At 50.3% G+C, this 14,804-nt stretch overlaps 1 protein-coding gene across 1 annotated transcript in view; it reads right to left on the bottom strand.

Annotated features, from left to right (window-relative positions):
- Positions 1 to 405: 405 nt before the first annotated feature.
- The window catches only part of LOC119381100 (N-alpha-acetyltransferase 15, NatA auxiliary subunit), a gene marked incomplete at its 5' end in the record, with an annotated part of 128,581 nt that continues 114,182 nt past the window's right edge, over positions 406 to 14,804 (bottom strand). Inside the window, 5 exons of the mRNA XM_049412162.1 lie at positions 406 to 2,133; positions 2,444 to 2,541; positions 2,654 to 2,797; positions 4,274 to 4,481; positions 8,350 to 8,561. Coding sequence (XP_049268119.1) covers positions 1,975 to 2,133; positions 2,444 to 2,541; positions 2,654 to 2,797; positions 4,274 to 4,481; positions 8,350 to 8,561 — 821 coding nt within the window. The remainder of the gene's footprint in view (positions 2,134 to 2,443; positions 2,542 to 2,653; positions 2,798 to 4,273; positions 4,482 to 8,349; positions 8,562 to 14,804) is intronic.

The following is a 14,804-nucleotide window of genomic DNA, read 5'->3' as shown; positions in this document are numbered from 1 at the left end:
AAAGGGCCCCATGTACAGTACGGTCCACTGTTAAAGGGAACACTCGAATGAGCAACTTTAATTTGTTGGCCCCCTAACGGCTAGTGGATGCGCAAAGATTGTTCGTGCACGTTACTGGTCTATCATTAGGGTTCGGAACTGTCAACCACCACCAGTAGTGTTATGCAGATCTAAGCCACTATGCTTTTCCAGGAGAGCGAAATCGGGATATACTCAAAACGCAAGTGTTCCCTTTTAACAGTGGACCTGTCTGTGCCCACTGTTGCTATGAAATCGAGAATAGTTCGACAACCGTGTCACTGAGTATACATAGAGGCACATTGCCTTCATGGAAAGATACTTCAAAACCCGTGATAATGTGCAGGATGTACACTGTGCCTGCATAAATCACTACCACAGCATGTGCCTATGCAGCATATTTTTATTTCAAACAACACGGCACCAATCACTCTTCGCGTAGAAAAAAAAAAAAGAAAAGAACGCAGGCGAGTTAAAACTCAAGGAAATCAACAAAGCGTTCTCTCAAGGACAAAAGGTCCCTCGGTCGTGGCTAAGCCTGAACTCGCAATGGCAAGGGACAGACTTCAACCAGCTGTCGTTAATACGGTCTCTGTGCGACTGCATGTCGTGTGCGCGCAAGTGTGTGAGCGTAGTACAAAAGGCTTCTTGAGTGTTGCCAACAACGTGGCAAGGCTTGACGCGTGAAAGGGCATAAACCTTCGGGGCACACAAGTGCACCAGCCCCAGCTTCGCACTGCACATGCACACCAAGTGTGCCATAGCAGGCAGCCAGCACTGCTTTTCACTGAATACACGAAGTCTGCCAATACACCCTTTTTGTCAAGTACACTTCTAACAACCTACCTTTCTTGCTTTCAACTGTTCCACAATGTGCCTAAGATTACTAAAATAAGGAGAATGCATTAAAGGCCCACACTGTGCTGTTTCCAAGGGCACTAAATAGGTCTACTATCACTTCCAATAAAAAGAGCCCTGCTGCTGTCATGGCAACCTGATTCAGCGACACTCACTGCAGTGAAAGCACAAACACCAACACACACCAAGAGCTGTGGCTGACTATGTTACAGCCTTTTGAAGAGTAGGATGGACATTAAAATTTTTACAAAAACATTCCCAAGAAAATTCTATTGCTGCCAATACTCATAACCCAGTGTTGCACCACTAAGGAAAGATTTCACTGCAACGCTGCACCTTTAATATTGCTTTTGCAACTGAAATATTTCTCCACGACATGCTAAAAAAAGGAAGAGTCATTCCCTCTGCTGTTATCCTAAGTATCGACGAAATCTCACTGCAGGAAAGGTACATCCCATTCAGTGTAGCACGCTTCTGCTGGTACACAAATTCAAACAGTTTGGACGTTCATGCCACCAATGGCTCCAATATCCAACAGCAGTCGCCAGATACCGTCTCCTTTGCACAGGCTGGTAGTTGCCCGCACGACAACTGTCCCACTATGGACCACTTGACGTCACAGCACACAAGGCGGACTGTTCGGCACACCCGTTCCGTACCATGCATCCCACTGAGGAACAACAGTGCCGGTGGTAGTACATATGACCAGCACAAGGTCCTTTGTTCTAGTATGCCACAGTACAGTCCATTTTTTCACTGCCAAGGAGAAAATAACAAAAACATGAATACCCCGTTCTAAACACTTCAACAAGCCCACCCTCTGTGTTTTCAGAGTCTGAAAAGGAAAACCATCCTTTCTTTATTCTGCAGCGCAGGATCGTCCGATGACACCAATCACACTCACAGCCACGTGTGGTGCCACGGTCGGGAAGAGCAAGTTTGAAGATGATTCCTACGACGGTGGTTCTTCTCTCACTGTACGTGGGCCGGGCCTGGTGCCACACGGAGAAAGAGGAGGTTGTCTGTGCCCACGGACCACGCCTAACAGAGGCACTGGATGAGGGGGGGACTTGCATGGCACGGCCGGAGACCCCGGGGTCATTCCTCTGGCCGCACGTGATTGACTGACGACTGTGGTGGTCGGAATGCAGTGGCCAAAGGAAAGCGCTCGTGGCAAGCAGCGCGGAACAGTGCCAGCTCCGCTTCGCATGAACCCATGTCTCCCTTGGTCAGGCACTCGAGAGTCTGTAGGCAGTTCTGCGCAAAACAAAGTGGACCATTTTACATATCGCATTTTACAATCATTTCATGTGGTAGCTTGAGTGCTTGTGGCACCGCCCAGACACCAGCAATTGTTCAGGAAGTACTGCAAGGTCAATGAAATTTTATTATCATTTGCCAATAGACTTGAATAAAATTCTAAATGCATGTTTTTTTTCATGTTCTGGCTTTGAAACTTTTCTTATGCAAGTTCACACAATCTATACAAAGTTACCCTTGTGATAGCATGTTGGAAAGACAATGAGCAAGTAAAAATGAATTTATATAGGCAGATGGTATGTATTACCTCAATAGTGACTCCCTCCAGGTCATTGTTTAAAGATGTCACCATCTGAAGAGCCTGCTTCTGCTTGGATGTGTCCAGGAAGTACATCATTCGGCAACCTAGAGATGGAAACATTGTGACATGCTTAGGTAACTGAAAGCTTCATATTACTTGTAAGGTATTGAAAAATGAACAGTGAGCAAGAAAAAAAGCATTGTGATGCATACACACCTTCGAGCAAGTGTGGGAAAGAGCGTGAATGCTGAGCCAGGAACTCTTCATTTAGCTGCTGTGCATCCTTTGACTGGTACAGCTCAGCCATTTCTTTCTCCAGTACTGTCACAATAGGCCCTGGGAGGTCCTTCCTTTTGGAGACTGAAACGGGTGGTGGGTAAAGATACTGTCAGACAGAAACAAGGAGAGTCTTCTTCGCAGTGCACTCTTGCCTAGTTATTATACCCCCTTAATTCGGAATTTCGGTTAATTCGGACGCGGCGTCTGGTCCCATCCAAAATGTGCATTGTTCTATGATGAGAACTCTCAATTAATTCTGACAGATTCGAGCCGCGCTTTCGGTTATTCGAACTTCCCGACCGAGGTCTGGTCGAGACGAGGAAGCAGCAGCGGATACCGCTAGGCCGCGGTTCGGATATAATTCGATTCGCAGCCGAAATCGACGGTCATCTGAACAACTTCGATGATCGGATCATGGCCTCCGAGATTTAAAACGAGGTACGAGACCGAATTATGGCCTCCGAGATTTAAAACGAGGTAACGAGATCGGATTATGGCCTCAGAGATTTAAAACGAGCTTTGCATCTCGGAGGCACATACACAATGAAAGGCAGTGCATCGCTACTGTCATCAGCAACAGGCGACGGTCCATCCGCGTTATGAACGCGATCAGCCAGCCACGAGTGGTGGATGATAAGAATAGCATAGAATATGGCATAAGGCATCGTTCCGCAATAGCACCCCTGGTGTTCCGCAACGTGCGCGGTGAAGCGTTGTGCAGGCCTGGCGTTCCGGACTTTCCGCACGCCTTTCTACGTACGAGCCGTGCAACATTTTCAACACTGACGAGACAGCGCTGTTCTTTAAGGCTCTGCCTGACAAGACGATCGTGTTTAAGGGGGACCCGTGCGTCGGCGGGAAACGGAGTAAAGAGCAGGTGACGATTCTTCTAGCTACGAACATGACCGGCACAGAGTAGCTGCCGCTGCTGGTGATCGGAAAGGCTGCGAAGCCAAGATGTTTTAAGAACATTAAGCAGCTGCCTGTCGACTACCACTTTAATAGAAAGGCTTGGATGACGGCCGAAATATTTCAAGCCTGGCTGCGTCAGCTATACCCGCCGCTTTGCGGCACAGTGTGCGCGGACAGCCACCTCCAGGAATTTAGCAAAATTGTGATTTCCTTGCACGTTGCCTCCGCGAAGCAAACCACGATCACCGACTATGCACCAGTGGTTACATTAACAGCAATTAAGTTACATGTGGACACATGCATCACTGGTGTGCGTGACAGGTCTGTCACTAACGTTTTTACCTTTACTTTCTGTTCTGTGACACTGGTGCACACAAGGAAGACTGTTTGTTCTTTGCACAAGGAAGTACAGTGCACTAATTGCAGGTGGTTAAGGAACGTACAATGCTTCAATAGAAAAATGTTAAGGTGGGCCCACGAGGCTCATGTGCACCTCATAATGCGCATCTTGGCAAGTGTCGTGCTATGTGCTTCAAAAATCTTGACTGCGAAATTAAAACTTGTGATGCATTCTGGCAAATCAAGTTCAATGAGCTGACCTTGCACAATGAGACTCCCACAGCAGTGTTCGTGTCATGCACTTACCAAGGCTGTGGAAAGTGCACATGTGTGCATGCAGACGGGGGCACTGAGGATCCAGGCGGAAAGCCCGCTTGATGGACTGCAGCATGAGCAAGGGCCGATTCTTGCGAAAGTAGATCTCAAACGCGAGCAGGTGAGTCTCCAGTCGCTGGGCACCCAGCTGTTGCAGCGGCCGCAAGAATTGGATTGCCTGCTCCAGGGGCTCCTCTGTCTGCATGGTGCAAAAATCATGCTCACCGCTTAGTTAGAACTAGAATTTTTATGGCAGAGCAATCATTTTGCTCAATTATCATTACACACCAAGAAAAAAAAAAGCATCACTATAAAATTAGAGCTGCACTGCCAAAAGACCACAGAACAGCCCTATTAAACAGGTTTTTGCAAGCCTCAGGATGCAATCAATGATTCAGCTATTGATATGCCAGAAAAATATGTTTAGTGTGGCGAAAATAACCTACACCATTGTAATAACAGTAGGGCAGTGATAATTGTTTGTGCTTCAGATGTACCGTAAAATTCCGAGCAAGCCCCCCCCCCCCCCCCTCACTTTTCCACCGCTCCGCGACAACACGCCCAGGCAACAGTGGCCCTGCCACATTCAGTTGACAAAAAAAAGTTTCCGTGGATTTTTCCACAAATATTGTGTTCTTTTTGTGGTCCTGCTTTGCACTGCAGCCCGATTGCTTTGCGCATGCTCCGCGCCATTTGTTGCTTTGTGTTTGCGGTGAGAGGTCAGCTATGCCTATGCAGTCCTACACAGTAGCGAAGAAAATCGAGGTTATCTGGTGGCATTGAGAAAACAAAGAACGTGCACCAGACGTTTTGACATTTCAAGCTCGACCGGAAGCGGATACGGGAATGGGAGAAGAATTTCGATAATTTGCTGCAGCTAAACTACGGGAAGGCAAAACTTCGACGGAAGCTCAGTAACGGTGCACCAGTGTTCAGCGAGCACGTGGACGATGCGCTCTTCGAGTACCTTGAGCGCGAAAGAAGTGCAGGACGTGCCGTCAGCAACCGGATTCTTTCCAAAGAGGCCGTCAAAATTGCCGACAGCATGCAGTTGGGAAAATTCGTAGCCTCCAGCCATTACATAAATCTCTGGAAACAGCGGTTCGGCCTTGCAATGCGCCGCGCTACGAACAAGAGCCAAAAGACGCCCGAGGAACTTTCGAAGGCAGCAAGTGCCTTTCGGTCTTCTGCGAACTCACTGCGACGGAGCAACGGCTACACCTTATATAACATGGCCAACATGGATCAGACGATGGTGCGAATAGACAACCCTGCCAACAGGACGAACAACGTGGTCGGCGAAAGCACCATACAGTTTGCGAACACTGGATGTGCCCGGTGAGGCTTCACGGTTTGCCTAGCCGCTTGTGCCACCGGCCACAAGCTCCCGGCCTTCATTATCTTCAAGGAGCAAAGCGGAAAAATTCCAGCCAGGGCCACTGCGAGCCTTCGCATACCAGGTGAGAATAATTTTATTTTTTTGATGGGGGCGAGGGGTCACATTGTTGCCTAGTTCGTTTTATCACAACGCTGACTTTTTTTCCCATTCGTAGCAAATGTTCGTCTCACCGCCACGAAAAACGGCTGGATGACATCGGAGAAAATGCAAGAATGGCTGTCGAGAGTCTGGGGTCCAAACGTCGACGACGTGCGACACTTTACTAGTGTTGGACCAGGCACCCATCCATAAGACACAAGCCGCCACAAATGCCTTCGAGGAGTAAGACACCGACGTGCTTTACATGCCTGCGGGGTGCACGAGCATCCGGCAGCCTGCTGACGTGTTTTGGAATAAGCCGTTCAAGTCCACCTTGTGGCGTTTGTGGGAGCAGTATATGCGTGAGGAAGCGCGAACACCTAAAGGAAACCTGAAGCCGTCGTGGCAACATGTGCTCGATTTTGTTGCAGAGGGGTGGGCCGCTGTATCTGAGGAGACAGTGGCACAGTCCTTCAAGGGATGCGGCATTAGTAACGCGCTCGATGGCTCGGAGGACGGCGACCTGCATGGCGGACTTCAAGCGGAATGCTGCGACCTGTTTTTTGCAACTGACTCGGAGGAGTGTTTCAAAGGTTTTGAAAGCGATTAAAAGCTACAAATCTACAAATCCTGCGCCTAAATAAAGTTCACTGTAATAAAATTTTAATCCATGCGCACTACGTTTTTTTTCTGGCGCGAAAATTTTGCCGCCATCTTGAATTTTGGTGCCGTTCCGAGATAGCGCCCCCCCCCCCCCCCACCTTGCCGGCAATTTCGACTTCGTTGGGGGGGGGGGGGGGCGCTTGCTCGGAATTTTACGGTAATTCCCCGCGAACTAGTCTGTGCTCAAGTCTAAGCTATGCTACATCCCCCCCTCCCCCAGAAGAAAGAAAAAGAAAAGAAAAAAAAAGGGAGAAAAATACCCAAGTAGCCTACTGGCTTTTCGCATTGAGTTAAAAGAACATGCGCGTCTGGGTCAATGCAACAGCTGCAATCTCTTTTGGCGAGCGCTGAATTCCGGAGTGGGGCTTTATGGCCTCAGAGATACCCGGTCCAAGGAAAGCGGAGATGCCCGACTCGGCTTCCGCGTTATAACGAGAGATGGCGACACCATCGCGGCGTTCCGACGCTTCCCTGCTTGAACGCGTTTGGCAATGTCTCGCAACACGGAGAGCGAAGGAACAAAAGCTAGTAAGAGCGCCGAAAGCACCATCAGTAATGACGCAGGCCGCACACCCTTTATAACACTTTCCATGTTTGTGACGATGCACTCGGCACATGGTCCCGTGTCGTTCTGGTTTCAAAGAGGTGCGCATCCGCCGCGGTGGTCAAATGGATATGGCGCTTGAGCTCTGGTTGCCACTCTTTTCGTTTTGCGCAGAATTTCAACACGTTTACTTTGGAATCCCTGCCCGAGATACGCGCTAATACTGTCCCCTAATACATCGCATTATTGCTTACGTTGCATGACCTCGGTTGCTCCGGATCATCAACTTTTCGCTTCAACCGAAAACAGATAAAATATTTCGGTTTCACTAGTGGAATGATAGATAAAGCCTCGGTTACGTTTTTGTTCATTCAAAAATATCGTTGATCTCGTTTTTCGTTTTCGTTCCGTTCCGACACACTGTCCCGAAGGTCACGGGATCGAGTCCCGGCCGCGGCGGTCGCATTTCGATGGCGGCGAAATCCTAGAGGTACGTGTGCTCAGATTTCGGTGCACGTTAAAGGGACACTAAAGAGCAAAACGATTTTTCTTGCATTAGTAGAGTAGTCTTCCACGATACCAAATCACCACGCTTGCTGCGAGAAGAGGCTTAATAAGCGAGAAAACGCGCAAAAACAAAATACAGGTGGCGACGCCACCTTGGAATTCCCGCACCATTTGCCGTGACGTCACATATTTTTGACGGCGCCTGCTTGCGCCTGCGTAGTTTCTAATCGGTTAAGTCGAAGTACATTGTCCTCTAAGGGGGCCAGACACTTGACATAACGAGTTTGTGGAAATTTCGTCGAGCCAGTGGCGCCAAAATACGTTAAATGCTCAATTTAAAAATGAAACTTTGAACTTAGTCTTCTCCTCTAATAATAAACCGATGGTGGTGAAATAAACTACAAAAGAGTTCTCCGAGCACACTTTATCAATCTAAACCAATTCATTGTTTCTCTTTAGTGTCCCTTTCCCAGGTGGTCAAAATTTCGTCAAAGTTTACGGACAAGGAAGCCTCTTCATGAACTGTGCGTACCTCAATCACAATATAGAGCAGCTGTACCTTACGTGTGTTGCAAGTATCGTTCCGTGACATCGGATAGGAAGTACGGGCCTCCGTGCAGGCAGATGGCGGCAAAACTACTACAGAGCAAAGTCAAGCAATGAAATAGCAACATGGTGCCACCAGCTCCGCTGTTTAACCAGTATTCGCGACGTTAAGTCATTGAAGCCGCTTGAATTTTTTAACTGCGCATTTCATACGCGGCCAGGCCATCGTATGCGAGGAGGCTGGGAACGAAAAAGCGGAACTTTTGAGTTGTGACGTAATCCGCGTGGAACAGTGTTCCGCCTGCCGAAAGAGCTGAGCGTGACACGTACCCTAGCCAGCTTGTCGGGCAGCAGTTCCTCGTCCCGCAGACCGTCCATCTCGCCTCCATCCTGCTGTTGCTGCGCTTGCTGTGCCTGCTGGGCTTGCCGGGACTTCTGCTTCTCCTGCGCCAGAGTCTGCTTCTCCTTCTCTTGCTCGGCTCGCCGCCGGGCCTTGCGCTGCTTGCTCTTCAGCTTCTTCAGCTCGCCAGGGGCCATGTTGGCTGCGCGGAGATAAGAGTGCACCCCTCACATCCGACGCCGGTCCACGGTGGTGTGGCACACCACGCAAACCACACGCTGTTCACCGTCACACGCGAAGACAAACCCGCAATTTATTTACAAAGTATTACGAGCCTCTAGCTGAGGCTGTAGACAAGGGCGGGTAGTACGAAGTACAAAACAAAGTTTACATATACAACGATCACCTCACGTGAATGGACAGGAAAAAAGAAGAAAGCGCCCCTGAAAAGCAAGACACAATTCATATGCGCAACGTGTCACAGGCACTGGTATGCCCAAACTGATTGCAAAAAGAAATGACAGAATTTATTTTCACGTTAAAGAAAATAATTCGCTCTCGAAAAAGCATAACAAATGCGAGGTATATGGAAAACGTTTGGAACTATAAGGTTGTAAGTGATTGTCAAAGTGATTACATCTGAAGAGCTTATACAAATTAATTATAGTGGTTGGACAATACACAACGCTCGCAGGTAGGCGGGTCTATGCTGCGTGCAGAGCATCTTCGCGTTTCCACCGTCAAAGAGTGCATTTCCTCTTACAGGATAACCGGTATTGAATGAAATGGTGGTGATATTGGCGTCTGGTTGGTTTATGGGGTTTAGCGTCCCAAAGCAACTCAGGCTATGAGAAACGCCGTAACAGAAGACTTAGGACGAGGTTTCAAATATTGTCACCTGATGTTTCCCCTTCCTAGTTTTGCTTTCCCCCTTCCTCCATTGACAACTCGTCATTTTCAGGCAGGCTGGTCGTTACAGCCCCCACAGACAATGACACGATCTTAACAGAATTCCTCGGACACGTTGCTGCGCTTAAAAAAAAAAAAAAGATGTTTGGGCGCTAAAAAACACGCGCAAGCGCTGAACACACAGCGCGCCATCCGACACACAGGCGTTTTGTGTGTGTCCGTGTTTCTACCTTGCGTATGTCTTTTCAGCGCCCCAAGACCATGTTATCTAAGTCGCCCCCCCCCCCCCCCCCGACAGCCTTCTATTAATTTTTCTATAAAACCATTTACACACGAAAGCGTCAAGGCATGATTTTATAGCACGCGCGCGGTTGGCTTATCGAATTCCTCACTCGCAAAAGCCATTCCGCCTCCGGGGGATTCCGTTCAACACGCTTGACTTGGCGGCACCTCGAGTTTCCGAGAATTCAGGTTCTTACAGAGCCCACACGTGATGCGCATGGCACGCTTCAACGGTCCCTAAAAATACCGCTCACGACAGCGTGCCGTCCACGTTTGCCAAAAGCAGACTCGTGCGGTCCGTGCACAAATACGCGCGTACGGCGGCGTCCTTGGCTGCCTCGCGTCAGGACAGCGTGCAGTGCCGAGGCAACGGTCATCCGGCACTTTATGTATTTTTGACCACGCGCTGCCCTATCTACTCGGACGTCTTAAACGTCCGGGCACTCCGGCCCTCTTCCCCGCGAGCCGCCACTACGCCGCGCTAAACGTTCCTCATCAGACGCGCTGGATAGACGCCGCCGGATGGGATCTTTTTTTCCTCCTAAGGCATGACTCCCCCGACATAGCGCGCCTAGTATGTGCATAAGTCCGAGCGACAACGCCAATCACCCGAAGGCAAGAACGAATAAGAAAATCGCTCTGCGACCCGGCCTTAGCCTAGTTTCTCGTTTCCGCGCTGCGCGACTGAAAAAATTAATTACTGACGAATGCGACCATCATGAGTGCTTCCTGATGGTCCACTGGATAAGGTCTCGCTAATGGGCAGAGAAACAATCGCGGTTGCACGCCAAAGCGCGACGTCAGGGGAGAGACGACTTCAGCGCGTCGGTTTCACCGTCGTTCCAAAGCACGCGCGGAGTCAACGCCGAAATTTTGTTCCACCACTAAGCGGCTGGGGTCACCGCGGTGTGACCCCCATCTAAAACGACTCACCACTCAAACGGGGGAACAACGTTAATTTGCCAAGGCATTCTTGAATGATCAGTCCTGGGATTACATTGGCTTTTCCGTGATGTCGCGTCCGGCGCGTCCCACTCACTGGAATGACGGACATTATATCCGCTTGCTAAGCCAATGAAAGTGTACTGAAAGGAATACCCACTAAAATGATGAATAACACGGCCTTAATTCGGTACTAGGCGCCATCGGCGAATCACAAGATATTAAATCTGGAAGAGCCGTGAACGGCCTAGTTGCGGCCACTTCTGCCGAAGTCTGCTTACCAATACAGAAGTCCCGTAATTGTCAAGTCACCTTTGCAAATCGAGAGCTATAAGAGCGCACCAAATAACGCTGTTTGTAGTTATATTCTCAAGCAACTGCGAAGTGCGATTCGTGACTTGTATTTACAGAGTACAGTTAGTGCGCTCGTATAAGAACCGCCGTAGCGAACAAAGTGTGATCGCAGCCAGCCAATGACGAACACTTTTACCGAGCGGCACGAGATTGCGAATGCAGTCAAGTATTTCGAAATATAGTTAACAGTGCGCACGACGCCAGATCGTGAAACAGGCATTCACGAAATCGAAATTCGTGCGCTGATGCTATGCACCGAATATTTCCCACCGGAAGCCAATTTGGACAGGAATTCCCGAAGCGCCCTTCCACCAGCTATCATCGATGATGCGCCGTGCGGTGCCGATGCATCCAGTCACGACAGTGCCACGGTGTCGGCGCGGACGACGGGGTCTGACGCAAGCGTGAGGGCTCGTTCACACAGCCGTCAAACGCTCCGTCACGTCACCGTCACGTCAAAAAAACGTACAGCAGACGCGACGTAGCAGTGTACGAACAGACGACGGCGGTTGCAGCGTCGACAGCAGCACGATTTTGTGCAGTGTTGACCAACTGATGCACCAAAATAGTAATTGTCCACGCAGCTCAAATGCTTCGCTGGCGCTCTCCCGACTCCGCTGGGCGCTCCTCCTCGCACCACAAACACACACACACGCACAAAAGCAACCACTTGTCCCCCCGTTTTATGGCCCATTCAGTCAGGCGCGCGTTCAGTGTTTCAAGGCCACGGACCCGGGGGCCGTATGCTAGACGCGTGGCTCTTCTCAGAACTCGGAACTCCAAACGTAAACTTCTGATTGGTCCGTTTTCTAGGGGCGGGGCTCCGTCCCCGTGCCGGCGACGGAAACGTAGAGCACTGCTCTACGACAGCGTCAACCGTTTTTTCCGGAGAAAACGTCTCGGAAACCCTCTCCCATGACGGAAATCGGCGACGTGACGTTGACGTGACGGAGCGTTTGACGGCTGTGTGAACTAGCCCTGAATCTGTCATCGGTTCGAGCGCGCGATCCGCACGACCGCGTCGTACGGCTGGCTCTCGTCCGCGCGTGCCATCGTCCTCCGAGTTGGAAGAGCCCTTTTCCCACCACACCGGACCGGACACGACCGCGCGTCCTCCAAGCCAAGGCCACATGAAGCGCGCTAGACACGAACCGATGGAGAAACGAAGAAGAGCTAACAATTAAGCAATGCAACGACGGGGTCGCCATTTGCGGGTAGCCAGCCCCCCCACTTCGCCCTTGCATCCGCGCAGCTCTCTCGGACGCCAGTGGGCACGAACGGAACCAAGACAGCGGTGCGCACCAGACACTCTCGACGCGCTAGTATTTTAACCTCGCTTAAACCTGACGTGCACCGACACATCGTCTCTCGGAAACCGCAAACAAGTTACCCAACGCAATGACCACTTTTCCCGACCGTTAAAGCTCTCCTCCCCTACTCGCAGTCACGCACAACTAACGATCACTGTACTAATCATCATAGGGTGGAGAACGCACGCTGAACTAAATGGTCGCGGACTACCACAGGACACACGTATACAGCTTCCAGAACACCGAACGCACTACGGCTGCGCACATAGTCACTGATATGGAGGAACGTTATTCCCGAAACTACTGAAGTTTGACGCGAAACGTCACGACACACCGCTGACGACGCCGCAATGCACGGACTACGCAGGAAACGAACACCATAAACACACGTGCGCCACTTAGTTGCACAACTATACTACGAGCCAGTGTCGTACAGACGAACTTCGCAGAGGCTAACGGACGCGATAAGAAGGTCGAAACACAGCGGGACTGCCCGTCCATCTGCTGTCGCGCAGCGTAGGAAGCAGCGGCCCCATGAATGCACACGACGTCACAAGAGCGAGGAAAACACGCGAGGCGGAGGAAGGATAAACGAAGTACAACGATATTTCGCGGAAGGACCTCTAACCCATTAACGCTGACCGACGGGAAAGACGGCTGATCCTGGGGTCTTGCGATGTAACGCAACATTTCCCAGTCTAAAAGTCAACCGGAGTATACGCCCGAAGCTGTTCTGAGCAGCTCGCGAGTGCGCCCGTTGCTTTACGAAACGAACGCCAAGGCGGATGTTACATAAAGGTGAAGGGATCGCGACATTTCTAGCAGTTTTCCGTTCATTGTCTTATACAAAGAGACTTGCACTTCGAACGCTGTTTACGAGAAGGCCGCGCACACAGCTTGTCACGCTTGCGCAGATGTCTCAACCTATGCGCGCACTTCCGCCTTTCCCAGCTTGTTTGAGCTATGCAGGACCACAGTGGACGAAGACGGTTCGTTTTAGGGAAAAATTAAAGGCTCACTCACAATCGAACAAAACACGCGAGCCACACACACACACACACACACACACACACACACACACACACACACACACACACACACACACACACACACACACACACACACACACACACACACACACACACACACACACACACACACACGACAGCCTCGCATGCCCAAACGCTACCAACGGTTCATTCCATAACGAAAGACGCACAATGAACTGGAACAGGCACAGAGAGCGCTGTTTTACTATTCCGTGTATACATATTTACACGAAGGCATCGCTGAAGGGTGACAACGCAGACACATAACAAATAAACCAAAGGGATGAGCTAAACGGAACATTTCTAGAAGTGATCGAAATGAGCAGTTCTGCTCTCGATGCAATGTTTGGAGATCGACGATCACTTCCACTTCTTTAAGAATGTGTTAAGGACACGCTTAGGTGTAGGTGGTGGTATGAACTTTATATGACAAAGTCCCCTGTCCGGTGCCTCAAGGTGGCTCCACGCGGGAAGCGACTCTTTCCGTCCAGGAAGCGATGGGCAACTGTTTCTCCCGTTCGGGAGTTCTGACGAGTTCATGCAATGATAATTTTGACGGAGCAGGTAGGAGCGGTCTTGGAGGGAACCCCCCCCCCCCCCCAAAAAAAAAAAAAAATGTGATCTTGGGTAGCTAGTTTATTTGGACTACAATTTTGACAGTTTGCCAGTCTGTGAGGACTGGTGAAAGAGTGCGTTTTTAGGCGGCGCAGGATTGTGGCCTGCGCTCTCGTGAGGTCGTCATCTGGCGGATTTTAAAGCCTCCGTTCGTTCTTGTGGTAATTCGTGACGTCGTTATAAGAAACAGGTGCCTCACCCGGGAAAACAGTGCACCTCCCGGTTTGTTAGAACTCGAGCCACGATGCGCCTTCGCATTCCCCGGGTTCCCCGAGGGGACAGGGACTCACACAAGCTCGACGGTTGCGTCGCCCCGGCCTTTTCCAAAGATCCTTGCCACAGGGACGGCTACGCTTCCTTTAGCGAAATTTGTAATTGCTCGTTTAGAGCCGCTTATGACGGTCCGAGCGGAAACGCTCGTGATGGCCAGCGCGATGGCAGTTTCTTCGGCCTCCATAGCGGATGGGACTTTAACAGAAGCAGTGCTTCAGATTCGCCCCTCTCCGGTCTCTACACTCACTACGTATAGCTGTTCTGTTTTGCTGCATCTACGTACTATCTGCGTCAAATGAAACCCGAACACCGGCTAGCCTTCGCAGTGGTATAGTGCGCGCCGTCCAGTTATCACCATGGACAGGCGCGCTTATGCGCAATGCGGTCAAACCGGATGCGCGCGCCTTTTAATGGCGATGACAGGACGGCGCGCACTATACCATGCGAAGGCTTGCCGTTGTTCGGGTTTCATTTGACGCAGATAGTACACTACAGTTTTGTCGTTCTGATACTTGCCCTGGAGGGCCCTAGCTCTGGCAGACCGCCTTCCGTCGTGTATACCTGCTAACATGTTCTTTGGAATCAGCTTCAATACCAAACGACGGCCTGCTGCAATGGAGTTCTTCCGGTAGATTCCATGAGGGCGTTAAACCCCAGATAGTCTAAAATTTGCCTACCCGCCTCCGGGTGAGATAAACGATCCTGCTGTGC

The sequence above is a fragment of the Rhipicephalus sanguineus genome, chromosome 2 (genome assembly GCF_013339695.2).
Source record: "Rhipicephalus sanguineus isolate Rsan-2018 chromosome 2, BIME_Rsan_1.4, whole genome shotgun sequence".
NCBI classification, from domain to species: Eukaryota; Metazoa; Arthropoda; class Arachnida; order Ixodida; family Ixodidae; genus Rhipicephalus; species Rhipicephalus sanguineus.
This window is presented reverse-complemented; position numbering and strand designations above follow the sequence as displayed.